Source organism: Gobio gobio (genome assembly GCF_949357685.1).
Source record: "Gobio gobio genome assembly, chromosome: 7".
Classification (NCBI taxonomy): Eukaryota; Metazoa; Chordata; class Actinopteri; order Cypriniformes; family Gobionidae; genus Gobio; species Gobio gobio.
Window position 1 is genome coordinate 29,707,795 of NC_137103.1, and position 24,814 is coordinate 29,732,608.

At 38.6% G+C, this 24,814-nt stretch overlaps 1 protein-coding gene across 1 annotated transcript; it reads left to right on the top strand.

Annotated features, from left to right (window-relative positions):
- Positions 1–6,543: 6,543 nt before the first annotated feature.
- LOC307128731 (zona pellucida sperm-binding protein 4-like) lies at positions 6,544–17,252 on the top strand (the record flags this gene model as incomplete). Its single annotated transcript, XM_079820673.1, has 9 exons — positions 6,544–6,601; positions 13,232–13,401; positions 13,509–13,588; positions 13,658–13,821; positions 13,902–14,094; positions 14,164–14,311; positions 15,344–15,357; positions 16,857–16,935; positions 17,121–17,252. The coding sequence occupies 9 exons, from the start codon at positions 6,544–6,546 to the stop codon at positions 17,250–17,252; spliced, it is 1,038 nt and encodes a 345-aa protein (XP_079676799.1).
- Between the last annotated feature and the right edge of the window lie 7,562 nt (positions 17,253–24,814).

Genomic DNA, 24,814 nt, shown 5'->3' on the forward strand with positions numbered 1-24,814 from the left:
GGCATTCAGTTCTTCATTTCATAATGGACGTGTTTCAAAGGCAAGGACTGCAAATGAATCATGATAGTTCCTTATGAATGCAATCGTTGGATTTGGCGAGGTCAAGATTAAATCTGGGGCATTTTTGGTCAACTTTTTTTATTGTTATGGAGTGAGTACACATCTTAGTCTTAGGGTGCTCCACATTACCCACTAGACTAGATTAACATGATTCACATGACATATGTTTTCTGTTAGGCTATGCTTAATGCGGTGGAAAAGATGAAGTGAGTCATAAAGACAGATTCTCACTGATCACAGCAAGCCTATAAAAACACAAGAGCTGTCAATAGAAGAAATAATTAAACGATTTCAATCTTTCTGTATGGCCTAGGCTGTGGTGAGTTTTTTTTTAGCTGGTTGGAGATCCACACTGACTTTAGTGAGCTCATAACCTGGCCTGAATTTACAGTTACAAGCTCATACGTATGTGGGATTCATAATTCACCACCTGGAAATTAATGCTGCTTGTTTCAGCAACATATTTCACTCTTATTTAGTGCTCCTCGGTTTTAACAGCGATTCTCACCCACCTCTCACACCTCGCGTTCCTGCTGCGTGTTAACATCCTAATCATCAGTGTCTTGGAAATAATGAAACAAATCCCTCAAGACACCATTTGTCAGACTTGTTAAATCTAACATTAATGGAAAAAAGCAAATGAAGTGTATATTTATAAAGCTGTAAAAAGGCTTGCAGCATTTTATGAGCTGGTCTGGGTCTCAAAGCTATAAATGTCACACCTACCAATATTAAAAATTCCTCAGAAAAAGTTTGAAGTTAAACGCCTGAGAACACGTTCTGTGTTAATCTTCATCGAACAGGACGTACTAATCAAACACAGCCATGTCTTTATGGAAAAGCACATTAATTTAATCATAGATACCACTGATAATGTCTGTATATTTATTTAGCATGTTGGAGACATCAGGCCTTCTCTCCATTGTCTGAACTCATAACCTTTTAACCTCCTGCTTTAGTTGTAAGCGCAACAGAATAATAGTCCCAGTCTAGGCCTGAACCAATTTCTAAACAGTTGAGTCCAGAAATAATTTAGCTTTATATTGTGGTTGATATTTTTCATAGCAATAACAGAGCGAGAGTGCTCATAACATCCACAGCATGGAGAGAGTGTGTATGAAATGTTCCTGACATATCCAGTTCCCCAACCCTTGAGTCATCTGGCTGATTTAAAGCATCTACTGCCCGCTTTTCACCTCATAACATATTTTTCCTCTTTATTACTTTGACTGGACATCGTGATTGTGTCACTCCTTAAAGGGATAGTTCACCCAAAAAATTTAAATTCTGTCAACATCTGTCAACATTCTTCCAAACATCTTCCTTTGTGTACAGTAGAACAAAGCAATTTATACAGGTCTGGAAAAACTTGAGTGTGAGTAAATGTTGACAGAATGATCGTTTTTGGGTGAACTACCCCTTTAATAAAAATAATGATCGTAACTCAAGTTTTAAAACAAAAGAGTGGGTGACTTTTTGTTTTGAGTTATTTTGACGTACAGGTATATGTGTCTCTTGATCTCTTTATATGTAAACATTACTTAGTACGGCGCATAAATAAACTATAGCAAAACATTAGAGATAACCATGACATTTGATATTGGACAATAGAGCAGGGCAACATATAGTAGTGAGTTTTTATGGTTTAGGGGGAAAAAACACATCCACAGTGGGATAAGAGATTGCCTGATGTATGCGAGGAGAGGGGGAAATTGGGAAAATGAGTATGAGTATGAAGCTTTCAGTAACCAATGCTTCAAGGAAAAAAGGTTAGGAACCACTGGGCTAATGCATTAAAACGCTAATACTTACTTCATGTTTTTTTAATTACTATAACTGGAATGACCACTGGGTGGAAGCATTGCTTTTCCCAAAAATATTTTCTGACAAAAGATATCAGTGACTGTCCATCTCAATGTTTTCACACAAATCTCAATATAAGAGATATTGTTTTATTGTGTGGGCAGATGGAAGTGTTTTTGTGACTTCATCAACACAAAATTTGATGTTACATAAGCACTGCTCACTGGTGTTATAATGCCTGTGCTCAATTCTATTTTGTTTCTTAGAAACATCTTAAATAGTTAACAATTACTAACTGGTTATCACTTGTAATTAAATGAAAAACTGTTTATTGAATGTTATATATGTTACATTCAAATATTATATATATATATATATATATATATATATATATATATATATATATATATATATATATATATATATATATATATATATATATATATATATATATATATATATATATATATACATATATATATATATATATATACATATACATATATATATATATATATATACATATATATATATATATATATATATATACATATATATATATATATATATACATATATATATATATATATATACATATATATATATATATATACATATATATATATATATATGTAACCATCAATCTGACGATCAACCTCCATTTTGCCAGAGCAATTACAGTGCAGTGAATTGCATTCACGTATTTTCTCTCACTTGCTTTTAATGTCTTTCTACCTTGCTCATTTTATTCACTCTCTCCCCCCATCCTTATCAGTCCCAGCTGGCAAGCACATTTCAATGTTGAAAGTCAATTCAAACAGTCACCATTGAATTCACTCCTATGAAAATGATTTCAAGCAATAACAGATGACCTGTGGTCCAGTGTATTTACTTTTAAATTGAAATAAAACAACCAAAATCCAATTCAGAATATAGCCTGATGTTTGTCCTGTTCTCCTTTCTGAGCCACTACACATTGATTCGCCAAAGGTGTGGAGACCGATTGAGCTTTTGAAAGCGCCCTATTGCTGTGAACCCCATTACAACCATGAACCCACACAGAGAGAGAGACATTTTTAAGAGCTCTCCCCAGAAATCCACACAGCTGATGTAATTAGTCATTTCAGAGTCATGCACTTCATAATACTCCCTTATAAACAGACATTCAATCCTTTCCTCAGTGTTCACTGTTTATCCTAGTCTTTTACAATCCGTTCTGGACCACCGTCTGTTTATCCTTCCCCAACAATAATGCTCCTATACTGTGGCAGAGGAATGCAGTTCATTTGTCCAATTAAACAAGGAAAATAAATACAAATCAATTATGGACACAATGTCAAGATTTGTTTCCAAAACCCTTTTATAATGGCACACAACATTTAGATTTACGATGCACATATAATAGGGGTGATGAATGAAAAATGTCCTTGACATGTTTTTCAAAGGTTTGATCTACATCATTATCTAAATATATCCAGCCATAAATCTGGATTACACATGCAAAGTGACCTTCCGTTTGTCAGTAAAAGTTTTCCGTCCCATTTACTAACATATTGACAATGATCACTGCGTTGCTAAAAAATAGTGATTATGTGCTTTCAAAAGAAGAATATAGTAGCTTGAAAAGCACACTACTATTACTCATAGTAGCTTATTTTATCTCTTTAAGTCAGGTACACACACTATTAATGTCAATCTTATCCAAATATTCAGGAGTAGCTGGGGCTAGTCCGAGGAAGCTGAAATGATCTGGACGTGAGTAAATGTTGTTTCAGATGTCAATGTAACCTCAGTCATAGATGCACACACAGCGGATGCACAAACCGACACATGGTGAAAAAGGACCTGACTTTCTTCCCACGTTCCTAACTAATATAAAATGGTTGAATGCAACAGAGGCTGTCACACCCATGTGTTATTCACCCGTTGTGCCTGCTTTGGTTTTTAAGACATGTCTACAGATAATTTATAGTCTACATAGACTACTACATTTTTGAAGTATAACAAAAAGGAGATTGGGGCTAGTTGTCACACATCAAAAGTCCACTTGCACAAATGTGTGGGTTTTTTTTTCAGCAGTGAGTTTTATATGTTGTTTTCTAATTCAAAACCCAATTTGCTTTATAACTACAACTGGCCAAAAAAACTGGTTTGATCTTTTTGAGTATTACCCTTCTATTTGTTGTTTCATGAATATCCTATAATACAGGTTGTCAACCACAGAGGTTCTCAACTGGGGGCAGGAACAACTAACTTCAATATAACGTAAAAATGTTTAAATAAACTAAAATAACAACTAAAAATCTAGTTTTTTTTGTTTTGTTTTTTTGTGGCATTTTTGCTGTTATTGAAATAGGTAAAAGTGAGAGCAAGGTGGGTTCAAAAAGTATCACGAGCCAGGATTCTATCTCGGGTCGCCCCAATAATATCAAAGGTTTTTGGCTCTGACATCTTATGATCTTTCTTATGTTAACACCAGCTCAAAAAAACAGAACAAAATACATTTGAAAATCCTTATCCTTAAAGCGTTAGTTCACCCAAAAATGAAAATGTAAAAATTCTGTCATAAATTACTCACCTGTTATGTCGTTCCAAACCCGTAAGACATTCGTTCATCTTCGAATTAAGATATTTTTGATGAAATCTGAGAGCTCTCTGACCCCTCCATTGACAGCAATGTAATTACCACTTTTCAAGGCCCAGAAAGTTAATGTGAGCACCACAACACATGTATGTAATGCTGACGCAGGAGCTAGTCAATGGTGAGCCGCCATTCTGATATAGCGTTTTGAAAGCGTTGTACTGTATTTACAGCGTAAACTGCGTAGAACACTGGCACAAGAAGAAATTGTTGAATAAAATAGTTATTTTTGTTTGTTCTGTGCGCACAAAATTATTCTCGTCACTTCATAACATTAAGGTTGAACCACTATAGTCACATGGACTATATTATCTAAAATAGACTATATTTCATCAAAAATATCTTAATTTGTGTTCCAAAGATGAAAGAAGGTCTTACAGGTTTGGAATGACATCAGGGTAAGTAATTAATGACAGAATTTTCATTTTTGGGTGAACTAACCCTTAAATCCTTATCCAGTAAATCAAGAACTGGAAAAGTCATGGGTCCTTTGAATATTGTTGTGGACAATGGAGGGCCTTGGAGGCAAAAAGGTAGAGAACCTCTATTATAACAGGTTATTTAATGGCATTTTCCATTATGACAACTTTCCCAGTATACAAAAGGTCAACATATTTTGAATGAACTGTATCTTTATTCCTCCTGCAATAAAATGAAATGAAAATGTAAGAATAAAAATGTGTGTCTACACAGAAACTGCGCCTAGGAAATAAACCTCACTGGAGTGTGACAACTATCCCCGGCCTTCCCTGCATATCATTGGGTTCAGCTGTCTGGCAACAGGTGTGAGTAGAAAAATCCAACATCCGTAATTTCGAGCAGAGGATCAGTGGGGATGATGGGATCTCCTGTCCTAGGGATTTCTTTGTTTTGTCCACTGCTCTGTTTAGATTTTGTATGCTGTTTCTCTCTGTTGGAAACAGATGTAATTATCTCCAATTAATGGATGTTTGTAAAGGTCACCAGGGTCTGGTATGTAAACATCCCTGCGTGATGGATGCCTAAGAACACCAGACGGTGTGTGACAGGACAACAGCGATCACAGCTAAGAATCTGTATTTAGATTGTTGTATTTGTTAAGCTCACATCAGTTGGACTGTGAGAGCCTTCAAAGAAAGCCTGTGAAGTTCCTCTGGCATCGAGACTTGATATATTTCTGCAGTCTGTGAAGAATTGAAAGTAAACCAAGTCAAAAATGAGCCGTAAAAAGCGAATTATATTTTTAAAAAAAAGTCAGTGAAAGGTTGTATTCATTAGAGAATATATGGTTTTTCTTTTTACTGGGAACATGTGGACTCAGAGCCCCACATGTCAGAAATGCCTTTGGGGATGTGATATTCATGCCTGACATGGGTATGGTCAATCCCTTTTTAAGTTTTTTTTTTTTAAGGAGGTGGACAAAATAAAAATGTCTTGAAGGCATGCAAGCTGTCATAACCATCCCATCCACCCCCCCACGCTAGCTCCGCAAAGACCACCCAGACCGCAGAGTGACCTGTCAATCATCAAACATATGCCTTCATTTTTATAGACTAAGCAGTAAAACTTTCTCAAATTAGCACTAAAGATCCCACATTTCTGATGTGAAGGTATACCAAAAGATATAAACACATCGGCTCGCCTAAAATGTTTAATTTTTCTCATATTTCATTCACCGCAGCACAAAAAATAAGTCAAGGAGCGCTGCCACCGTCCTATACGAGAGAGCATTCAAGGTTCCACACACCGCTTCCCTTCCATCTGTCAGCACAACAGGATTGAGACGTAGATCTCGCTCTAATCTTTTGGCCAGTGATCACACCTCAACCGGTCCCACATCACAGGACCCCCTCCACCACCATCTCCCTTCTGAGAGCCCGGGGGTTTGGTGTAATCCTGCACTAATAACATCTCAGCAGCTTCAGCACACACTAAAAGGCCCAGATCCGTAGCGACACCCCGGTACAACAAAAGCAGATGCACTGACTGCTTCATATTAGCGTTTAATTAAGTTAAAGAGTGGCCCCCGCTCTCTGTGCGCGGAGCAACAAGCCATTCCGATGGGCTGCCATCACTGCGACGGGCAGGACGCCGGGCCTCCTGCAGCCTCTGGCCAAGGTTGGTCTCCCACTCATGTGATTAATTCAATAAAACCATTAAGAGTGATCCCCATCTGAAGTTCTGCACAAACAAGCGGAACGCACACACATACAGACGCTCCCCGAGGCGCGCTCGCACTGAAGGATCTCTGCTTAGCACCTTCATACGCTACAGATAACCTTTTTAGCACGGGCTAAACAGAGCCAGACCTGATCTCCAGAGATCTTCTTCAGAAGAGCGAGATGTAATCTCATATCGGTTGAGAAGAAAAAATCTTTTCGGTTCGACAAAAGCGAGCAAAGTCTGAAAAAGGATTGTTTTTGGTGTCTCGAGTTACATTTTATCTGGCCAAAGTGCCACAGGGCCATAAATCTCTCTAAGCAATAAAATATTAGGCGCGCTTCAATTACATCACCATGGCCGTTATTACAATGCCCCACAACACAGAAAACGGTTTAAATCTATCATTGAACATTTTACAGTATGGAGTCTTGTATTTATTGTGGCACCTAGTGTTTAATTTCAAATGCATTTCGAATCCCATTATTACACCATCATACGGTGTAATATTTATACAGTGAGATCCCTCTTTCCACACTGAAGGGGAAGGGGAATTTAACGGCCCCTCTCTTATGAAGCTTTATGCTCATAGGGATGTAAGATCACACTTCACTGAGGTCCTGTTAGGGAGGAAGTGTGGCTTTGTTTCCCTTACACAGTGCCAGTATGGAATTTGTACAGTTGTTAGTTCCAGACCAGTCCTCCATTCTGATTGGCCGAGCAGGGTCCTGAGAGTGTTGATATGTATTATAACAGGATGTTTCGCTGCTTGTAACACTCTTCATTTTTGTGTTCATGGTGATGCAGACCGAAGTACACCACTGTTCAACAGTTTGGGGTCTGTAAGATTTGTTATTATTTTTTAAAAGAAATTAATATTTTTATTTAGCATGAAATAAAATGTAATGCTAAATTAATGCATTACATTTATTTAGTATTGATTAACAATTCTCAGTAAAGAACTGTTTAATGTTACAAAGGTTTCGATTTCAAATAAATGCTGATCTTTTGAACTTTTTATTGCCACAAAAATATTAAGCAGCACAAGTGTTTTCAACATTTATAATAATAAGAAATGTTTCTAGAGCAGCAAATCAATGATTTTTGAAGGATCATGTGACAGTTGCGTGATGTTGCAGGTTTTTTTTGAAAGTCTGTGTGACTGTTTTCTAGAGTAGTTCTCTCAGTAGTGAGCAAAGAATTTAAATATACAAAAAATGTATGTGCTATCTACTTAAAAAATGGTAACAATGTTGCACATGATATTTTAGAGTTTTAAAGGCTTGATTTCTTTAATGGAATCTACCTGAATCAAACCTGAATCATATAAAATCCCCTAAATTAGCTATTTAGTCTATGACACCATGAATTCTATATTTTTAGTGAAATATGCTTTATTATTTTACGTTGACTCTCAATTGCGTGTGAAGTTGATGGAACAGAAATGACATAAAATAACACTTCATTTCAATATTTACTCTCAATTTCCAGCCATATGCAAAGCATGTGGCAAGCAAATAAAACCGCGTAATTCAACTGCAAAGAATTCTATAACTAGTTCCACAATTCAAGCCTCAAAACTGCTTAAGTTTCCTTAAAATTGGAAAATGTATCTCTCGGTTTTATATGTGAAATGTTCTCAATATTTTCTATACAACTCCGAACCATAATTTCCTTAATAAAATATACCAACAAAATATTCTTAATTATCACCTTTTTTAATGAAAATTAAAGTTTCAAATCTTGCATGATATTACAAATTAGGAATATATAATATGAAGGAGATGGAAAGTGGCATAAACAATAAAATTAAGTATATTAAAAAAAAGTTATAAATCCAGTCCTGTGATGTTTTATTATTTTCAGAGTCTGTTGTGAGTTATGACCTCAGACATTTTGGAGCACCCGACTGTCTTTTTAAGAAGTGTAGACTGCTTCATTACTGTGACAGATCCTTCCTCCCTCTCTCTCTCTTTCGGTCAGTCTGCTGTACTCTGATAGGCCCAGATCTTCTTCCCATATTTCAACATCTCAGTAAATCTAAGCAGCTTGGATCTAGGGTGAGCAGGCATTAAAGGTCTTCTGTAACCCTGGTCCTTGCCTGACATTTGGGACTCAGTATGGCACACTAACTCCCCAGACTGTTACTATAGTGTTCCAAAGGGTGTGTGTTACACCGCAGGTGTTTATGTATCATTTGTTTTAGCCATGACTGAAAATATATCAAGCCATTTTCAATTATCAAACAGAAACACACCAAATACTCAAGCTTATCATTCAAAGATCTCTTTTCTGAAAATAAACCAAGGATTAGCTGTTGTTATGATGATGTCAGCGCTGAACTTCAGTTTTCTCTGGCAGTCTTGTGTGTGTCGTCACTGTGCTGTACTGCATGGGGACACCCTCCGCTCTCATTCTGACTATAGGTCTCTCTGGACCCCTAAAACACAAGACTGCCCCGTAACCTGATTCCCAACACACATGTTCAGCCTAAAGCCTGTAAAACACAAATATTAAGCACCTGATAATTTGATGGGAAGCAACAGAAAAAGAGCAGAGTTGAACTGGACACCTTTAGCCAACGTCCTAATTTATATACTGACCCAATTTTATACGGTTGTTTGGCTACTGTAAGAGGTTTATGAATAGATGTGTTGCATACAAGAATTTGGCCTCAATTTTATGTTCTTTTATTGTCAGATTTTGACAGGGTAAAATAGTAAAAAATAATATAAAAATAATAATAATATTTGATATATTTATATGATTTTTTTTAAGTATAAATAATGGCAATTCATCAACAATTACCAAATATTATCAAATCAAAATATCAAATGAGTAATTTGCAAATCTAGATTGAATCTGAAGACTTTTTCACATTTTAGTGGAAACCCTACCTTTTTTGTAAAATGTGTATATTAGAATGTGCATAAAATAAATAGTAATGTTGCTTTGGAAACTAACTGAAATAAAATTAATTTATATTGAAGTACTAAAATAAAATAAAAAACTAAATATGCACATAATTAAACAAAATACAATTAAAATGAAAACTAAAAATATAAAATTACAATTACAGTTAAAGCTGAAAGGGCCCTCGCACATGCATCGCCACCTGGTGGCCTCAGGAAAACAGCGAATAGTGGGCGACATGCATTTAAGCGGGTAAATATAGGAGAAATATGGCAAACTCACTTCAATGTGCCCCACTTCCTTCTGCCAGCAGGTGGCGCTTTGACTATAACTGAATATTGGCATGTAGATGTCTTCAGGTCAGGACTATTATCAAACAAGTGAAGTTTGAGGCAGATCGGACATTGTATGCCTGAGTTACAACAACTTCCTGTTTAATGGCGTAAATCACATACATTAGCACGTAGCCACGTGTTGCAAGATTTAATGTGTTTCTAGCATGTTTGGGATTTCATGGCATATTTAAAAGTGTTTCTGGGAGTAAATTATAGTATAAAGCATGCAATTTCCTGTTGCCAGCAGGTGGCGCTAAGACTAACTGAATATTGGCATGTAGATGTGTTTAGGTCAGGACTCCTATCAAACAAGTGAAGTTTGGGGAAGATCGGACATTGTATGCCTGACTTACAACAGCTTCCTGTTTCATGGTGAAACATCAGACTTTGTCCAGCCACGGACACGCCCTTCAGCGAAAACTCAAGATCTTCACAATTTAACATCTAACAAGATTAGACTGACCAAATATGATGTTGATCTGATAAAATCTCTAGGAGGAGTTTGTCAAAGTACCACGTCTGGAAATGGCAAAAACTGCAAACATTTTGCAGAGAAAATTCCAAATATCTAATTTCCTGTTGGGTTTTCAGATTTTGCTTCCAGGGACTTTTTTTTAGGTATTGGACATGTGTGTATCGAATTTCATACTTGTATGTGAAACGTAGTGCGAATGACGCTTAATTGAAGTTTTGCAGGTGGCGCTATCGAGCCATTTTGCCACGCCTAACAAGTAGGGTTAGGGTTAAGTTATTTCCCAACACTGCTAAGTATATATGAGTAGACTCGTCCCCTCTGTCATAATCAAGGAGTCGAGGGTCTGTCCACATAAACCTTCCTTGTCCACTTATGGAACACTTCAAACTGGCGACAGGGATTGCCCCGTGGGGAAGTGCTTAGGGAGGTTTGTGAGTGTGTTGCTAAATTTGGAACTACAGACTACTCTTACTATTTCTGCCATATAAAGATATTGTAAAAGTAGTAATGCTAGTTAATATTTCAGCATGTCTACAAGCGAAGCGGAATGCACCAAACATCTAGCCAAAGTACTTTGGGCAAGCTCTAGTAGCAAACCTGAACATGAACCGTTTTATTTGTCTTCAATATGACACATCTGACTAATTGGAGTCAAGATACATCACACGCGTATAATTTTGAGAACCAATGAGAATTTTCTGGTAGCATAAGCTCCCATTTGGGCAAGTCTGGAGAATCATGATTGTTAATGAAGAGGGAGGGATTATCGTTAATTAGACAAAATCTGTAGAATACAAAAAGACCAAAGGGCATCATCTCAACAGTGTGACTAGCTGTTGAACAATGGCAGGAAGTTGTTGTGCTGTTCAATTGCTGGCACTTTGTGTGTGGTTTTGTGCTTTTTGTCATGCTGTTCCACAGTGGAGTAATCTGCCCCAGATTCCTCAAGCTCTGATGTTAAAGCAAACTGACCAGCGGGTTCAAAAACAAGCTAGTCAGCAGTTTCCTCAGCAGGTTCAACAGCTAGCTAGGGATGGCAGACGCGAAACAGACGTTTCGGGGCTTTGCCGAGATCCCGAAGCGCAGATGTTTCGAAACACTGCTCCGAACTGTGATTCGAAACACCAATGTCACGTGACTATGGCTAAATGAAGCTTCAAAGTGTTTCATCAGGTGGCGCCTGCCGAATCTGCGTTGATTAAAGGGGCGGGAACAAACCACACAGTCACACATCTGTATGAAACTAATTCACCACAGTTTAAAAGTGAAGTAAATCCATCTTCACCTCGTGGGTTTTTGTGAGAGGAGAGTGATTTTGTGATAGCAGTGATTTTGTGATAGCAGTGAGATTTATAGTGCGCTTTGGTTAGTTATATTTAGGCTAGATTTAAATTAGATATATTGACTGATAGGTATAGACAGTGACATATAGTTAGGATAGATATAGTGACACATTCATATAGGCTAAGTTAGATAGTGACAAATAGATAGCACAGCATAAGTTAGATATATAGAATTATATAGATATAGATTCATAGGTGATATATAGATAGATATATTAATAGAATATATAAAAATGGAGGCTGCACGCAAGAGATGCCGTACATCTGTGGTGTGGGAGCATTTCCATTTGGAAGCACCAAATAAAGTGAGATGTGTGTATTGTGATAGGCAGCTAGCCTTCTGCAACAATACATCATCCATGTATTTACATCATCCAAAAATATTTGTGCATGCCAGCAACAAGTGTCCCTTGTGAGAGGATTTTTTCAAAGGCTGGAGAAATTATATGTAAAAAAAGAAGTCAGCTAACTCCTTCAACAGCAGAGCAATTCATATTTTTGAATAAAAATGTTTTGTGACAAATGTGACACATTGTGGCTTTATTTATTTTATTAATGTTAATTTTGTATAACAAACAAAATATATATAGTTCTTTACAATGACGAGGCTACAGGTTACAAAACCAAGATCATGTAGTTGTCAGACAGATGTTAAAAACATTTTTTTTTTTACATGGATCATTGTCAAGGTATTTCAGATCAACACATGGAAATGACCACTAGGTGTCGCCGTAGAGACGGGTGTCAGATTGATTCGAAGCTTCGAAACAATATGACACATTTGCTTCAACTGCTTCAGTGCTTCACGAAGCCTCGGTCTGCCCATCACTACAGCTAGCTAGTCAACAGTTTCCTCAGAAGGTTCAACAGCAAGCTAGTCAACAGTTTCCTCTGAAGGTTCAACAACAAGCTAGTCAACAGTTTCCTCAGAAGGTTCAACAGCTAGCTAGTCAACAGTTTCCTCAGAAGGTTCAACAGCTAGCTAGTCAACAGTTTCCTCTGAAGGTTCAACAACAAGCTAGTCAACGGTTTCCTCAGAAGGTTCAACAGCTAGCTAGTCAACAGTTTCCTCTGAAGGTTCAACAACAAGCTAGTCAACAGTTTCCTCAGAAGGTTCAACAGCAAGCTAGTCAACAGTTTCCTCAGAAGGTTCAACAGCAAGCTAGTCAACAGTTTCCTCAGAAGGTTCAACAGCAAGCTAGTCAACAGTTTCCTCAGAAGGTTCAACAACAAGCTAGTCAACAGTTTCCCCAGCAGGTTCAACAACAAGCTAGTCAACAGTTTCCTCAGCAGTTTCAGTCTAAGCAGCCAGTGGCGCAGGCAGAGCCCCTTGACAAATGTGCTGTAGCTGATTATGAGCAGATCCAATGTGGCCCACCTGGTATCAGTGGTGCTGAGTGTGAAGCTATCAACTGCTGCTTTAACGGACAGCAGTGTTACTATGGGAGGGCAGGTAAGAGTGAGTCAATGTAAAGGTGTTCACGTTAAACCACTCCTCAGTAATAACCTGCTCTTGTGCCAGTGACTGTCCAGTGTATAAGAGATGGTCAGTTTGTGGTAGTGGTGGCTAGAGATGTTACACTACCTCGCTTGAGCCTGGATTCAGTCCATCTCCTGGGTGGAAATGACCCATCTTGCAGTCCTGTGGGATCCACACCTTCCTTTGCTATATACCAGTTCCCTGTCACTGCATGTGGCACAAGCATGATGGTGAGTAGCTGCTTGTGGTTCTGTTCTGCATGGCTTGGAATGGACTGGATGCCAACAGTTACTATTTGCAGGAGGACGGTGGATATGTGGTGTATGAAAACCGAATGACCTCCTCGTATGAAGTGGGTGTCGGACCACTTGGTTCCATCACAAGGGACAGCCATTTTGAGTAGGTATTTTTTTTTAGAAAAAAATATTAATCCTTGACAAGGCTACAAGCTCACTATTTGTTGTCTAGGCTTCTCTTCCAGTGTAGGTACTCTGCTACTTCTGTGGAAGCTCTGGTTGTGGAGGTCAACACTGTTCCTGCACCTCCACCAGTAGCGGCTCCTGGACCCCTCAGGGTTGAGCTTAGACTGGCAAACGGTCAGTGTGTCACCAAAGGCTGTGCTGAAGGTAAGTGTCTGTCCAAGTATGCATGAGTATTTTCAAAAACTCCAGGTTGCGGCAGTTTCTGGTTAAACGCTGATTTTCTTTCTCAGGGGATGAGGCATACACGTCCTACTACGGTGACGCTGATTATCCGGTCACAAAAGTTCTGCGGGAGCCTGTGTATGTTGAGGTGCGCATTTTGGAGAGGACCGACCCCAACATTGTCCTAATGCTGGGACATTGCTGGGCGACATCAACCCCCAGTCCCCTCAGTCTACCCCAGTGGGACCTTCTGGTTGATGGGTGAGTAAGGCCAGTCTTTATCCATCTAGTGCGCTGTAAGGCATTTCTGACTGCCTCTTTGCCTTTCAGATGCCCTTACCAGGATGACCGTTACCTGACCACATTGGTTCCAGTGGCTGGATCTTCTGGTCTTCAGTTCCCAACCCACTACAAGCGCTTTGTTGTGAAGATGTTCACATTTGTGGACCCAGCATCACTGGCTCCTCTACAGGAAACCGTATGCTCTGCAGCTTTTCCTGAATTCTTAATATTAGGTGTTTCTTTCTGTGGCTTAACCCTTTCCCCCTCTGTTAGATCTTCATCCACTGTAGTACAGCAGTGTGCCATCCCTCTTCTGGCTCCTGTGAGCAAAGCTGCACAAGGAAAAGTGAGTGCTTGTTGTAAACTGACTTCAGGAACCTAGAGAATTTGTTTTTTTTAAATGCCTAACAATTCTACCATTTCTTTTCCAGGAAGAGATGCTAACGTCAAGACCATCTCTAGTGGGCAAACTGTGGTGTCTAGTGGAGAAGTTAACCTGGTCATGTGACTTTAGTAGTTTTAATAAACTTCTTAACTCAACGGTCTCTTTGGTATTGATCTGTCATGACTGTTCTCAGTTTGATTTATTGGGCTACACTACTAAACCAGAGTTCCCTTTTTTGCTTCAAGGTTATGCTTGACTTAAACTAAACAAGCCAAGTTTCTGCCCAAACCTGACCTATTTGCCAAGTTCCAGTTGCTAACCTGGGTCCCTGTTCTTAATGGTATCAAATCTGTTTTGGTCTCTACTTGTGGCTTTATGGCTGGACTAACATAACTGCTTGTATTGATATTCACGCATGCCAAGTCCCTCTGTTTTTTGGTAATGCTATTTGAAAGCCCCCCCGAAGTCATGCAAATACAGCATTGTATCTGCAATGAAATCAGTCTCAACCTGCATTGTCCTTTTTAATCCCAAATTGTGACCAGCCTTTTTTCTTGTTTCTTAAAAAGTAGACTGAAGCTTTAATAAAAGCTGGGTTAGTCCCTTAACTGGTGTATCACACCTGAGTTGCTGTCTGAGGGCCTGTTTGCACAACTGGTACTAAAGCGTTTATCAGTCCAATCACAAGTGGACTATGATAAATACAGGTGTAAATGGGTCTAAAATGGTTTAATCTTGTCCTTTTTTTTTTGTTTAACTTTTAACCTTCACTCATGAAAGGGGTCTTTATAAACTGTTTCCAGAGTGTGACATTAACTGGTCTTAACCTTGTCGCTTCTGTAGATTTGGATGATAAGGTACTTTGTTTAACTGTCTGTGCTTGTTGTTGCACCATTAAAAACAGAACATGGAAGGAAATTTGACTAGTATCCATGCTGTCAAGGAAATGCATCCCATTTTAATTATATTTAACTGGTTTGAAGAGCTAAATGTCTGTGTATTAGGTTTGTGAAATAAACATTTCAAAATGGGGTCTATGATATTTGTCCATTTTAGTGTCCCATCATTAACTTAAGTCTTAGTCCTGTTAACTCTTCTTGCTCTTTGTATCACATTTTTCCTAGAGACATTTTGAGGGAAAATTTGAGAAAACGTAGGTCTGTGGCCAGTTGCATAAACTGCTGATGTTAAAGAATAAGAAGCTGCGGGCAATGGACAAAAATGAATGTCTGTTTCAATAGCAGGATGTTTTTTTTGTAGGTATTGGGCTGTTACATGTGTGTACCGAATTTCATACCTGTACGTGAAACGTAGCGGGAGGGGCACTTCGTTGAAATGTTGTAGGTGGCGCTATCGAGACATTTTGCCATGTCTTCAGGCCAGGACTCTTATCAAACATCTGAAGTTTGGGGCAGATCGGACATTGTATGCCCGAGTTACAACAACTTCCTGTTTTATGGCGAACCATCGAATTTTGTGAGGCCGCCCCTGACACGCCCTTCAGGGAAAACTCAAGATCTTCGCAATTTAACATCACCAAGGCCTTTAGATTAGACTGTGCAAATATGATGTTGATCTGATTAAATCTCTAGGAGTAGCTCTTAAATGTAAAAGGTCTGGAAATGGCAAAAATTTTGCAGAGAAAATTCAATATATCACACTTCCTGTTGGGTTTTCAGATTTTGCCCCCCAAGGTCTTTTTTGTAGGTATTGGGCTTTTACATGTGTCTACCGAATTTCATACTCGTACGTGAAACGTAGCTCGAACGGCGCTTAATTGATTTTTTTGTAGGTGGCGCTATCGAGCCATTTTGCCACGCCTAATTCTGAAACCCATATTGGATGTAAATTTTCACCACTTTTGACGCGTGTGCAAAGTTTCATGAGATTTCGAGCATGTTTAGGCCCTCAAAAATGTGATTTATTTGGGAGAAGAAGAATAATAGGCTGAGCAATTCCAATAGGGTCCTCACACCATTGGTGCTCGGGCCCTAATAATTCATAAATGCTATAATAGCATACAAATAAAACTAATTCATTTTATGAATGACAGGAACTCTGTGGAAATCACAGACACCATGTGAGGCTGGTAATGTGAACACAATTAGATTGTATATATATTTCATTTTTGTATATATTTTATACAATGTTTTCAGTCATATGTTGAAAGCAGAGTGAGGGAATGTTAGCCAATAGTGATATTGTATTTCTAGTATGAGTATTCAGTCAGTCCATGGTTGTGGCCATTGCTTCAGTCAAAAGAAGGGCTCTCCTCTCAGCAGGATAGCTCCTAGTGACCTTCTACGATGGCTACATGTCACCAAAGAACTCTGTATATTTATGCACGTGTGTGTAGAGGACATGTATATGGACCGGAAAGGAAAGGAGCAGAGAAACAGGAGGAGAACAGGAGCGAGGCTGAGGCGAGTGAGGAGGTGAGGAGAGGGCCATAAATTCATCAGAAGCTTGAGCTGGGAGAGGTGTGGATGCAAAGGAAGAAAGACCTTTAGAAATTTGCTGACAAGATTAATATGCAGTTGATGTGAAGGTTTTCACGACAGGGTGCCAACAAATAAACACAATTCAGGGATGCCAGATCTCCTGTGGTGTGGCTCCACAGAATGAACACCACCATTCCCAGGATTCCATGGGGGTGATCCAGTGTCAGGTGGTCCCAGCCGCTCTCCCTCTGCCTCCGGGGACAGAAAAGTTATTTCATTCTCTGACAAACCAGAATATTGAAGTGCGATAAGGTTCACTAGGACAGCTGGAAACTAATCTCGCGTCCATGCCCACCAAAAAGAGAAACACCAAAGGAACTGAGTCCAGTCATCCGATACTAGTGAGAAAAGATCTACTCTAGATAGATCAAGATTATGCCATTCATGTATTTTCATCTCTTTCATTCTATTCTTAACTTAATATGTCACCCTTTGTTTACTATACCAGTGACTGTCTGAACTTAGTAAATTGCTAATAAAATACAGTGCGTATATGACTTGAATACACATCTTCTATAATGAGTATGTTTGTAATTTCAGAATTAAAAATCATTTTGATATTTTTTGGGTACAAGTCAAAAAATGTCAGGGTGATTTGGAGTGTTCTGATATTATAACAAAGAAAAAAAAATTCCTAGAATGAATTTCTTGTTTGCAAGTTGCAAACAACTATACTGCAAATTTCTGATAAACTTATTTTCAAGTGCAAAACCCTTTCAGCTGGCATTAGCATGCAACGTACAGATCCCAGTGTCATGTTTATTAGCTGGCAGGCAAAGTCTTCCTGATTACTTGTCCAGATCAGAGACGCTAAGACTAAGAGGACATGGCCAGGATCACACTTGAGCCAATTTTACTGCCGGCGTGTTGTCATTCTGTCACGTTTTGGATCAGAGGTGAGCCATTTTATGACCTGGTAGCCAGGACCAAGGCTTAACCAAGTCACTGAGCTTGATCTCTAAATACGTTTTAAAACCTCCATCCACTTCAGGACAATGATGACTTCACATAATAACTGAACCCACTGCTGATGACAATGGATCCGAAGCACTGGTTTTCCACAAGGGGGCCTTTAAACATTGGCAACATAGTCTTTTGGATAGAGGCCTGAATCAGTTAAAACATGCCATGTCATTTGAGGGACGGGAACAGCAGCAAGGCAACATGATTAAAACATGTTCTCATGATGACTTGAATTCTAGAAGCTCATCTGCCAGCTTGTTATTGAACCAGTGTGGTGTAGTCTTACCTTCAAGAGGAACACCATGGTAATAATATTAATGGAGCAACACACGATAGTACTGTTTGTCTCAGAAACAAGCCAGATACATGACGGCTACCCACACATATTCACCTTCACTCATCTGCACAAGCGAAGCTGCTCAAACACTCACTTAGCATGAAAGGGCCCCAATGCCTGCGCACAGCACCTGATTTATGTGGCAGTTTGTATCGAAACAGAACCACGGGGCTCTAAAAGCTGGAGATGCTTGCTGAGGGTGGACGTGAGAAGAAGGAGACTGAAGCGCTAAGGTGCCAACAGACAAATGATGGACAGACGTGCTAGGGTATAGAAAGATCCAACAAGTGGAGAGCTCATCACTTTCTCCTACTGCCTCAGCTCATGTCTCCAAGAGCACATCCAACCTCTCCATCTATATTTAACTCAAGGTCTTGAGGACTGCGAGAGCCTGGCCTGTCAGACCTGTCACCGTGCTCCACTCTTTTCACCAATACTTCTCATGAGCTGCTGGCTTCACACATTCTCACTCTTTCTAGACTTTTTCAATGATATGCCAGTAGAAATTTGTCAACAGTAACACTTTTTCCAAGTAACATGTTTATTGCGGTTATGTGCCTAACAAAATAAAAAGGTAATTGTGAGTTTAGTTGATAAACCCACACAGTAAGATAAACAAGTTTTTGAGGTTAATGGATCTAATTTTGTTTTACTGGAAAATAGTGATCCGTGATATTGTATGAATATCAATGCCCAAAGTTTTTTGTGTCTATTGTTAATGATTGATTTGTGGAGTAAAACATGTTTTTAGATTTGTGGAGTAAAAAATATTGTTTTTATTTTGAAGTGAAAAAATAAAATTAGCCCCCAACCAACAGAAAAGGCTCAGAGTGGCATAGTGTTATTATTTTTCACAATTACTTATTGTAATTCATGGGGTTATTATTCACTAAATGCATGAGTTAGAAGGAGTTCCATGCATCATCGCTATTAATTCAAAACCTATAGGCTCAATGAGTACATTTGAATTCACAGAGTTGCTTAGAAATCTCTTCAATTAAAATATGAAAAATTAAACATGTACAATATTCATACGCCTTTGTGTAAGTCATAGAATAAATTTAACTTTTAGATTAATCTCTTTTTGATTCTGCCTAGTCTGTTATTAGTTATTCAAATGTTAAACTAAATTGCCAAAACAGGACAGCTGATTTAGTATTTTGTATTAATGACACTTAATGACGGTGTTTATACATTATATGGGGCATTTCATTCAGCTCCCTAGTTTAGTAGGAACGTTCGTTCCCTAAAAAATCCCACAATACTCCGCAAAAAAAGGGGGAGCATCGATGCTCAATATGCTCCCTTACCAGAAACTATGACGTCACATTTCTGAAGCTCGAAACATCAGATTTACTCAAATTTACTCAAATATAATGACACACAATTTAACATTTGAAAAGACAAAAGTTTTTTTTTGTTTTGTTATATGTCAGCATAAACACAGACAGGTAGACAGGTAGTGAACAGATCTAGTTAACATTTATAATTAATATTCGGCAGCAATGTTGTAAGGATATGTAACATAAAAATGTGTTCAAAAAGAAATAGGTCCTGTCTGTTGGTGATTATTACCAGCGACAATGTTCTACATACGTTTTATGTTGACGTTGTATGTAGTCATGTCACCGGAAATCAGGAATCAGGGTCCTTACCAGTGCCCGGATTCATGTACACAATATACGGATTGAGACGCACACATAGTCTTTGAATAATTGTACAATTTGTGCTATGACAACTAAATTAGCAAATGTTTCTATTTATTTCTCTTAAAGACACCATGACAGCAACTTTTACAATTCTCGTTTTTGATAGTTTGCCATACAAAGCTGTTTTTGTACAGTGACTTGTGATTTCTGCATACTACAGCAAAAGAAAAGTTTACCTGGGTTGTGAATGATATTTCTGCCTAAAGGGAAAGTTTTGAGAGAAGATCCATGTGTGTTTTTCTATTGAGTCGTTCTGTCCTTGTGAGCTGAAAGCACAAACAAACATGCAGCACAAGATGTTCACATGCTTTGGAATTCTGTGGAATTGATGTCTGTCCATAACCTCTTGACCCTTTTGGGAAAAAGGTATACCATGGATCTCATACTAAGCCTGACCAATGTGTCTTTCTGTGTTGAAGTGAGCAAGCCCTCATTATCACTCACAATAAAAAATGAGATCTCTCTAAATCTCAACATGGGGCTTTAAACTAAAGGACACAAAGCTTCTTTGTTGAGTAGCAAAATTAACACTCTCCTTCACTCCTCAGGGTCTCTCACTGACATCAGCACTCACACATATTCGCACTCAGCATATGACTCATTGTTGCATTATCACATTGTATGAAGTTTAAGGGGTCAAAGCAGAAAACCATTCTCCTGAACAAGGACTTGTGTTAACACGGCATTCTATACAGTTCAAGCACTGGGCAGTCAGGCTCACATTAAATCCAAACACACATTCATAAACATTATGTCCACAAGCCAATTCTAAAAGTAATGTGTATTTGGGTGGCAGGCAGAAAATAATGTTCAGTTGGTTCCAAGGTCACTGGCCCTGCTCCCCTTCCCTTTGGCAGAGAGGATTGTAATAGCTGTGCTGACAGACGTGTCTGACCAGCTGGGACTGTCCGCACTAATATGTTAACCCTTTAAGACCAGAGGACTTATATTCCATACAGCAGTCAAAACCTCATGGGTACACTTTCAAGGGTACAATGTTTGTCATATCACTTTTGCTACTCTTTTCTGGTGCTTTTTTCCTGCATGTTCTTAACCATGCCGTGCTACATTACCCTTATAGCATATATCTTTTCATCTATTGTCATTATTAACACTGCAACTTATAATTTTATTAATCAGTATTTTGTCTTGTTAACCATCCTTAAAACAAACTACAATTGCAAAATATTTTATTTTTGTCATTTTTTTTTTAAATATCTCTTATGCTTGTCATAAAAAAAAAATAAAAAAAAAATGTTTGAATAAGTTTTAAAATGTAATTTATTCCTGTGATGGCAAAGCTGAATTTTCAGCATCATTACTCTAGCCTTCAGTCACATGACCCTTCAAATAAGTGCCCCCCCCCCCCCCATGGTCCAGTTAGATGCCCACTGTTAGTGCTTTTGGTGGTGGACGGGGGTCAGCATGAGCACCCTGACAGGCCTGCGCCCCATACGCTGTGTATTCTGACATCTTTCTATCAGAACCAGCATTAACTTCTTGAGCAATTTGAGCTACAGTACCACACGGGCCAGCCTTCGCTACCCACGTCCATCAATGAGCCTTGGCCACCCAGGGGTGCGTTTTCCAAAAGTATTGTTAGCCAATATGGTCGCAAGTTCCATTGTTATCAACATAGTTCAACCAAGCCTGCCGCACTGATGTTGAAAACTGAGGTCAAAATGTCTCGATTGCCCCCAGGTGGTTGGTCCCAGTACAGGGCATAACCCCCGCCCCTTCATGTATTCAAATGGACGCGAGACAACCTAAACAATCAACTTTTCAGACAATCAAACAATTAATCAACTTTTTTCTGGATTTTCGGGAAGAGATTGGAGCTTTAGCTTTATTTTATACATTTCCATAACTGTTTATTTCACACAAACATAATTAATTGTTCTGCATCTGCGAGAGTGTAGGCGGGCTTTTGATATTGCGGCTCTATTTCCTGCTCTCTACTGCGCAGATCCGGTCCTAGATCACTACTGCGCAGACTCGGTCCCAAATCTGCACAAGATGTCATATTCGGACGTTGGTGGCATCACTTTTCTTCAGTGGAAGATAGTGAAGACATGTCATCCATATTTTTTTTTACGGTCTATGAGTTCAACGAGTAGGTGTTTCCCGAAACCATAGTTCGAATGAACATTCGCTAACAGCATCAAAAACTTGTGTGGTTGGAACGACTGCTCTCGACCTGTGTTTAGAAGCTTTAGTTTCTTATTTGCATGACATGTGGATAATAAATCCTTATCTTGAGCAAAATAAGCAAGCTGAAATTCAGTACGATCATATATTTTATTTAGAATACATACAAATGTCATTTATGTCTTTTAGTTTGTCAAGAGATTTAAAGCACCTTTTTTGAAGTGTGTGCATGTACGTACGTGCCCTAGTACGTAAGAACAAGCTTATGATTGAATCTGGAAATAAAGCAAAATAACTGAGAAAAATGAGAATTACTCCTCAGATACCATTTCTATAATTTATAGCAAAAAAATCTAGCATGAATTCGATCTAAAACTCATTAAATTCATTAAAAGCAGTTATTACTCCACCACCTGCGTGACCTCATTAACCAACGTGGTTAAACTACTTTATGGTTTTGGGAAAAAGTTGATGCATCGTACTATGAAAGTTACGTCATTGTAAGGGAAACGCACCCCAGGACCCTTTTGTATATTATCTAGAAAATAATCACAAAAAAATATTTTGGTTTCTTTTTTTTAGTTAATGAAATTTATAATTTTTTACTGTTAAATATACATAGTGTTTATAAATATATATATAATATATAGACTGTATGTCATTGAAAGATCATTGAAACTGTGCAAAAAGATTGTGTCGGGTGGGTAAAAAAAAATAATGAAGGGTGTAAAAATTCCATAACATTTTTGCATATGGATTATGGAACAAAACATTTGATCCTTCTTTCAGGAAATCTTATTGCAAACGGTCAGATCCTGTGAAAAAAATCGAGGAGAACGCGAGTTTAAATATCAGAGAAACAAACCGAGTCATGTGAGAGATGGCCTTTTATCGAGGTCCTGCTCCGGTCCCAGCTGAGGCGGCTGATCTGAGAACAGCTGGAGAAACACAGGTCACATGGGACTGGGCTTTCCTCCTAACAGCTGGGAAAACAAACCACCTCAGGACTCAGTACATAACCATACATATACACACTCCCATCCTGCACAGCTAACAGGTCCAGCCTACACAGACATTAAACCTCTGCTTTAAACCAACAGCATCAAACATCACACTTCAACCATCATCAGTTTTTCCTAAGAGACATTATTGCACAAGTTCAAAGCAGACACAGATTGAACAGCAAACACTAAACCTATTTAATGCACATTTACACCAAAAAGAGTTCCGTGTGTTCATTCATGCACACTTTACCTGCTTTCAGTTATTTCATGACTCTAAAAGTGCAACAGTGGCACATGCAGTACAAGAACTAGAGACACTTCTACAAGGCCTTTATTTATGTCAGTTTAATACACGTTCAAAATCCTTTAAGGAGTTATGAATGCATACTTCTCTTTGCATGAGACTATAAACAGAGGCAGTTTTGGAACAGATAAAGAACACTGTGTATTTATAAACAGATCAAAATGTTTGATGCATAATTACACACTATTATTAAATACACTGATGTGCCAATACAACATTTGTATAATTTTCTTTCCTAACCATAGGAAAGTTTTATAAGTTAAAGAAAAAAACATTTGAAACCAAACTGAAATACTGAATATGAATGTTTTGATGTTTTGAGGAGGTGACTTCTGTTGCTGTTTGGACAAGAGATGAGGAATATAATTTAATTTTATCACTTTATTTTATTCTGGTCACAAGAAAAGTTAACCAATAACAGTTGCGTCAGCCAAGTTTGTGCTCCTCTAACAAATTAATTTTATAAGATAAATTAAGATATGTGTCATGTGATTTCTGGCTTCAGAAAAACTCAATTCTTGGTCTAATTCTTGCTCATATGTTGCACTAACCAAAATGAATAACTATCATTACAGTGTTGCAGTATTGCAATGAAACAACTACACTCTCATCTGTGTTCTGCAGTTATTTTGATCATCTTTGTCCATCTGTCTGCCTGTCCACACATTGGTGTGTGTGTGTGAGTTATTAGCCAGGCTGCTTTCTCTTTTAAAGGAGAAGAGGAGAAAACTGAGCTCAGTAACCCTCTCTCCATTTATTCTCTTTTTGTCTCACTGCAAACAACAATGATGAATCTTTGCTGAACACAGACGCCCATCAGAACCAATACAGAACATTTTAAAGCACAGTGGCCTCCATCATCCGTAAATGGAAGAAGTTTGGAACCATCAGGACTCTTCCTAGAGCTGGCCGCCCGGCCAAACTGAGTGATCGTGGGAGAAGGGCCTTAGTCATGGAGGTGACCAAGAACCTGATGGTCACTCTGACAGAGCTCCAGCGTTTCTCTGTGGAGAGAGGAGAACCTTCCCGAAGAACAACCATCTCTGCAGCACTCCACCAATCAGGCCTTTATGGTAGAGTGGCCAGACGGAAGCCACTCCTCAGTAAAAGGAACAAAGAGTGCTCTGGAGCTCAGATTAGAGCGAAGGTTCATCTTCCAACAGGACAACGACCCTAAGCACAGAGCCAAGATAACAAAGGAGCCAGGACAACTCTGTGAATGTCCTTGAGAGGCCAGCCAGAGCCCAGACTTGAACCCGATTGAACATCTCTGGAGAGATCTCAAAATGGCTGTGCACCAATGCTCCCCATCCAACCTGATGGAGCTTGAGAGGTCCTGCAAATATAA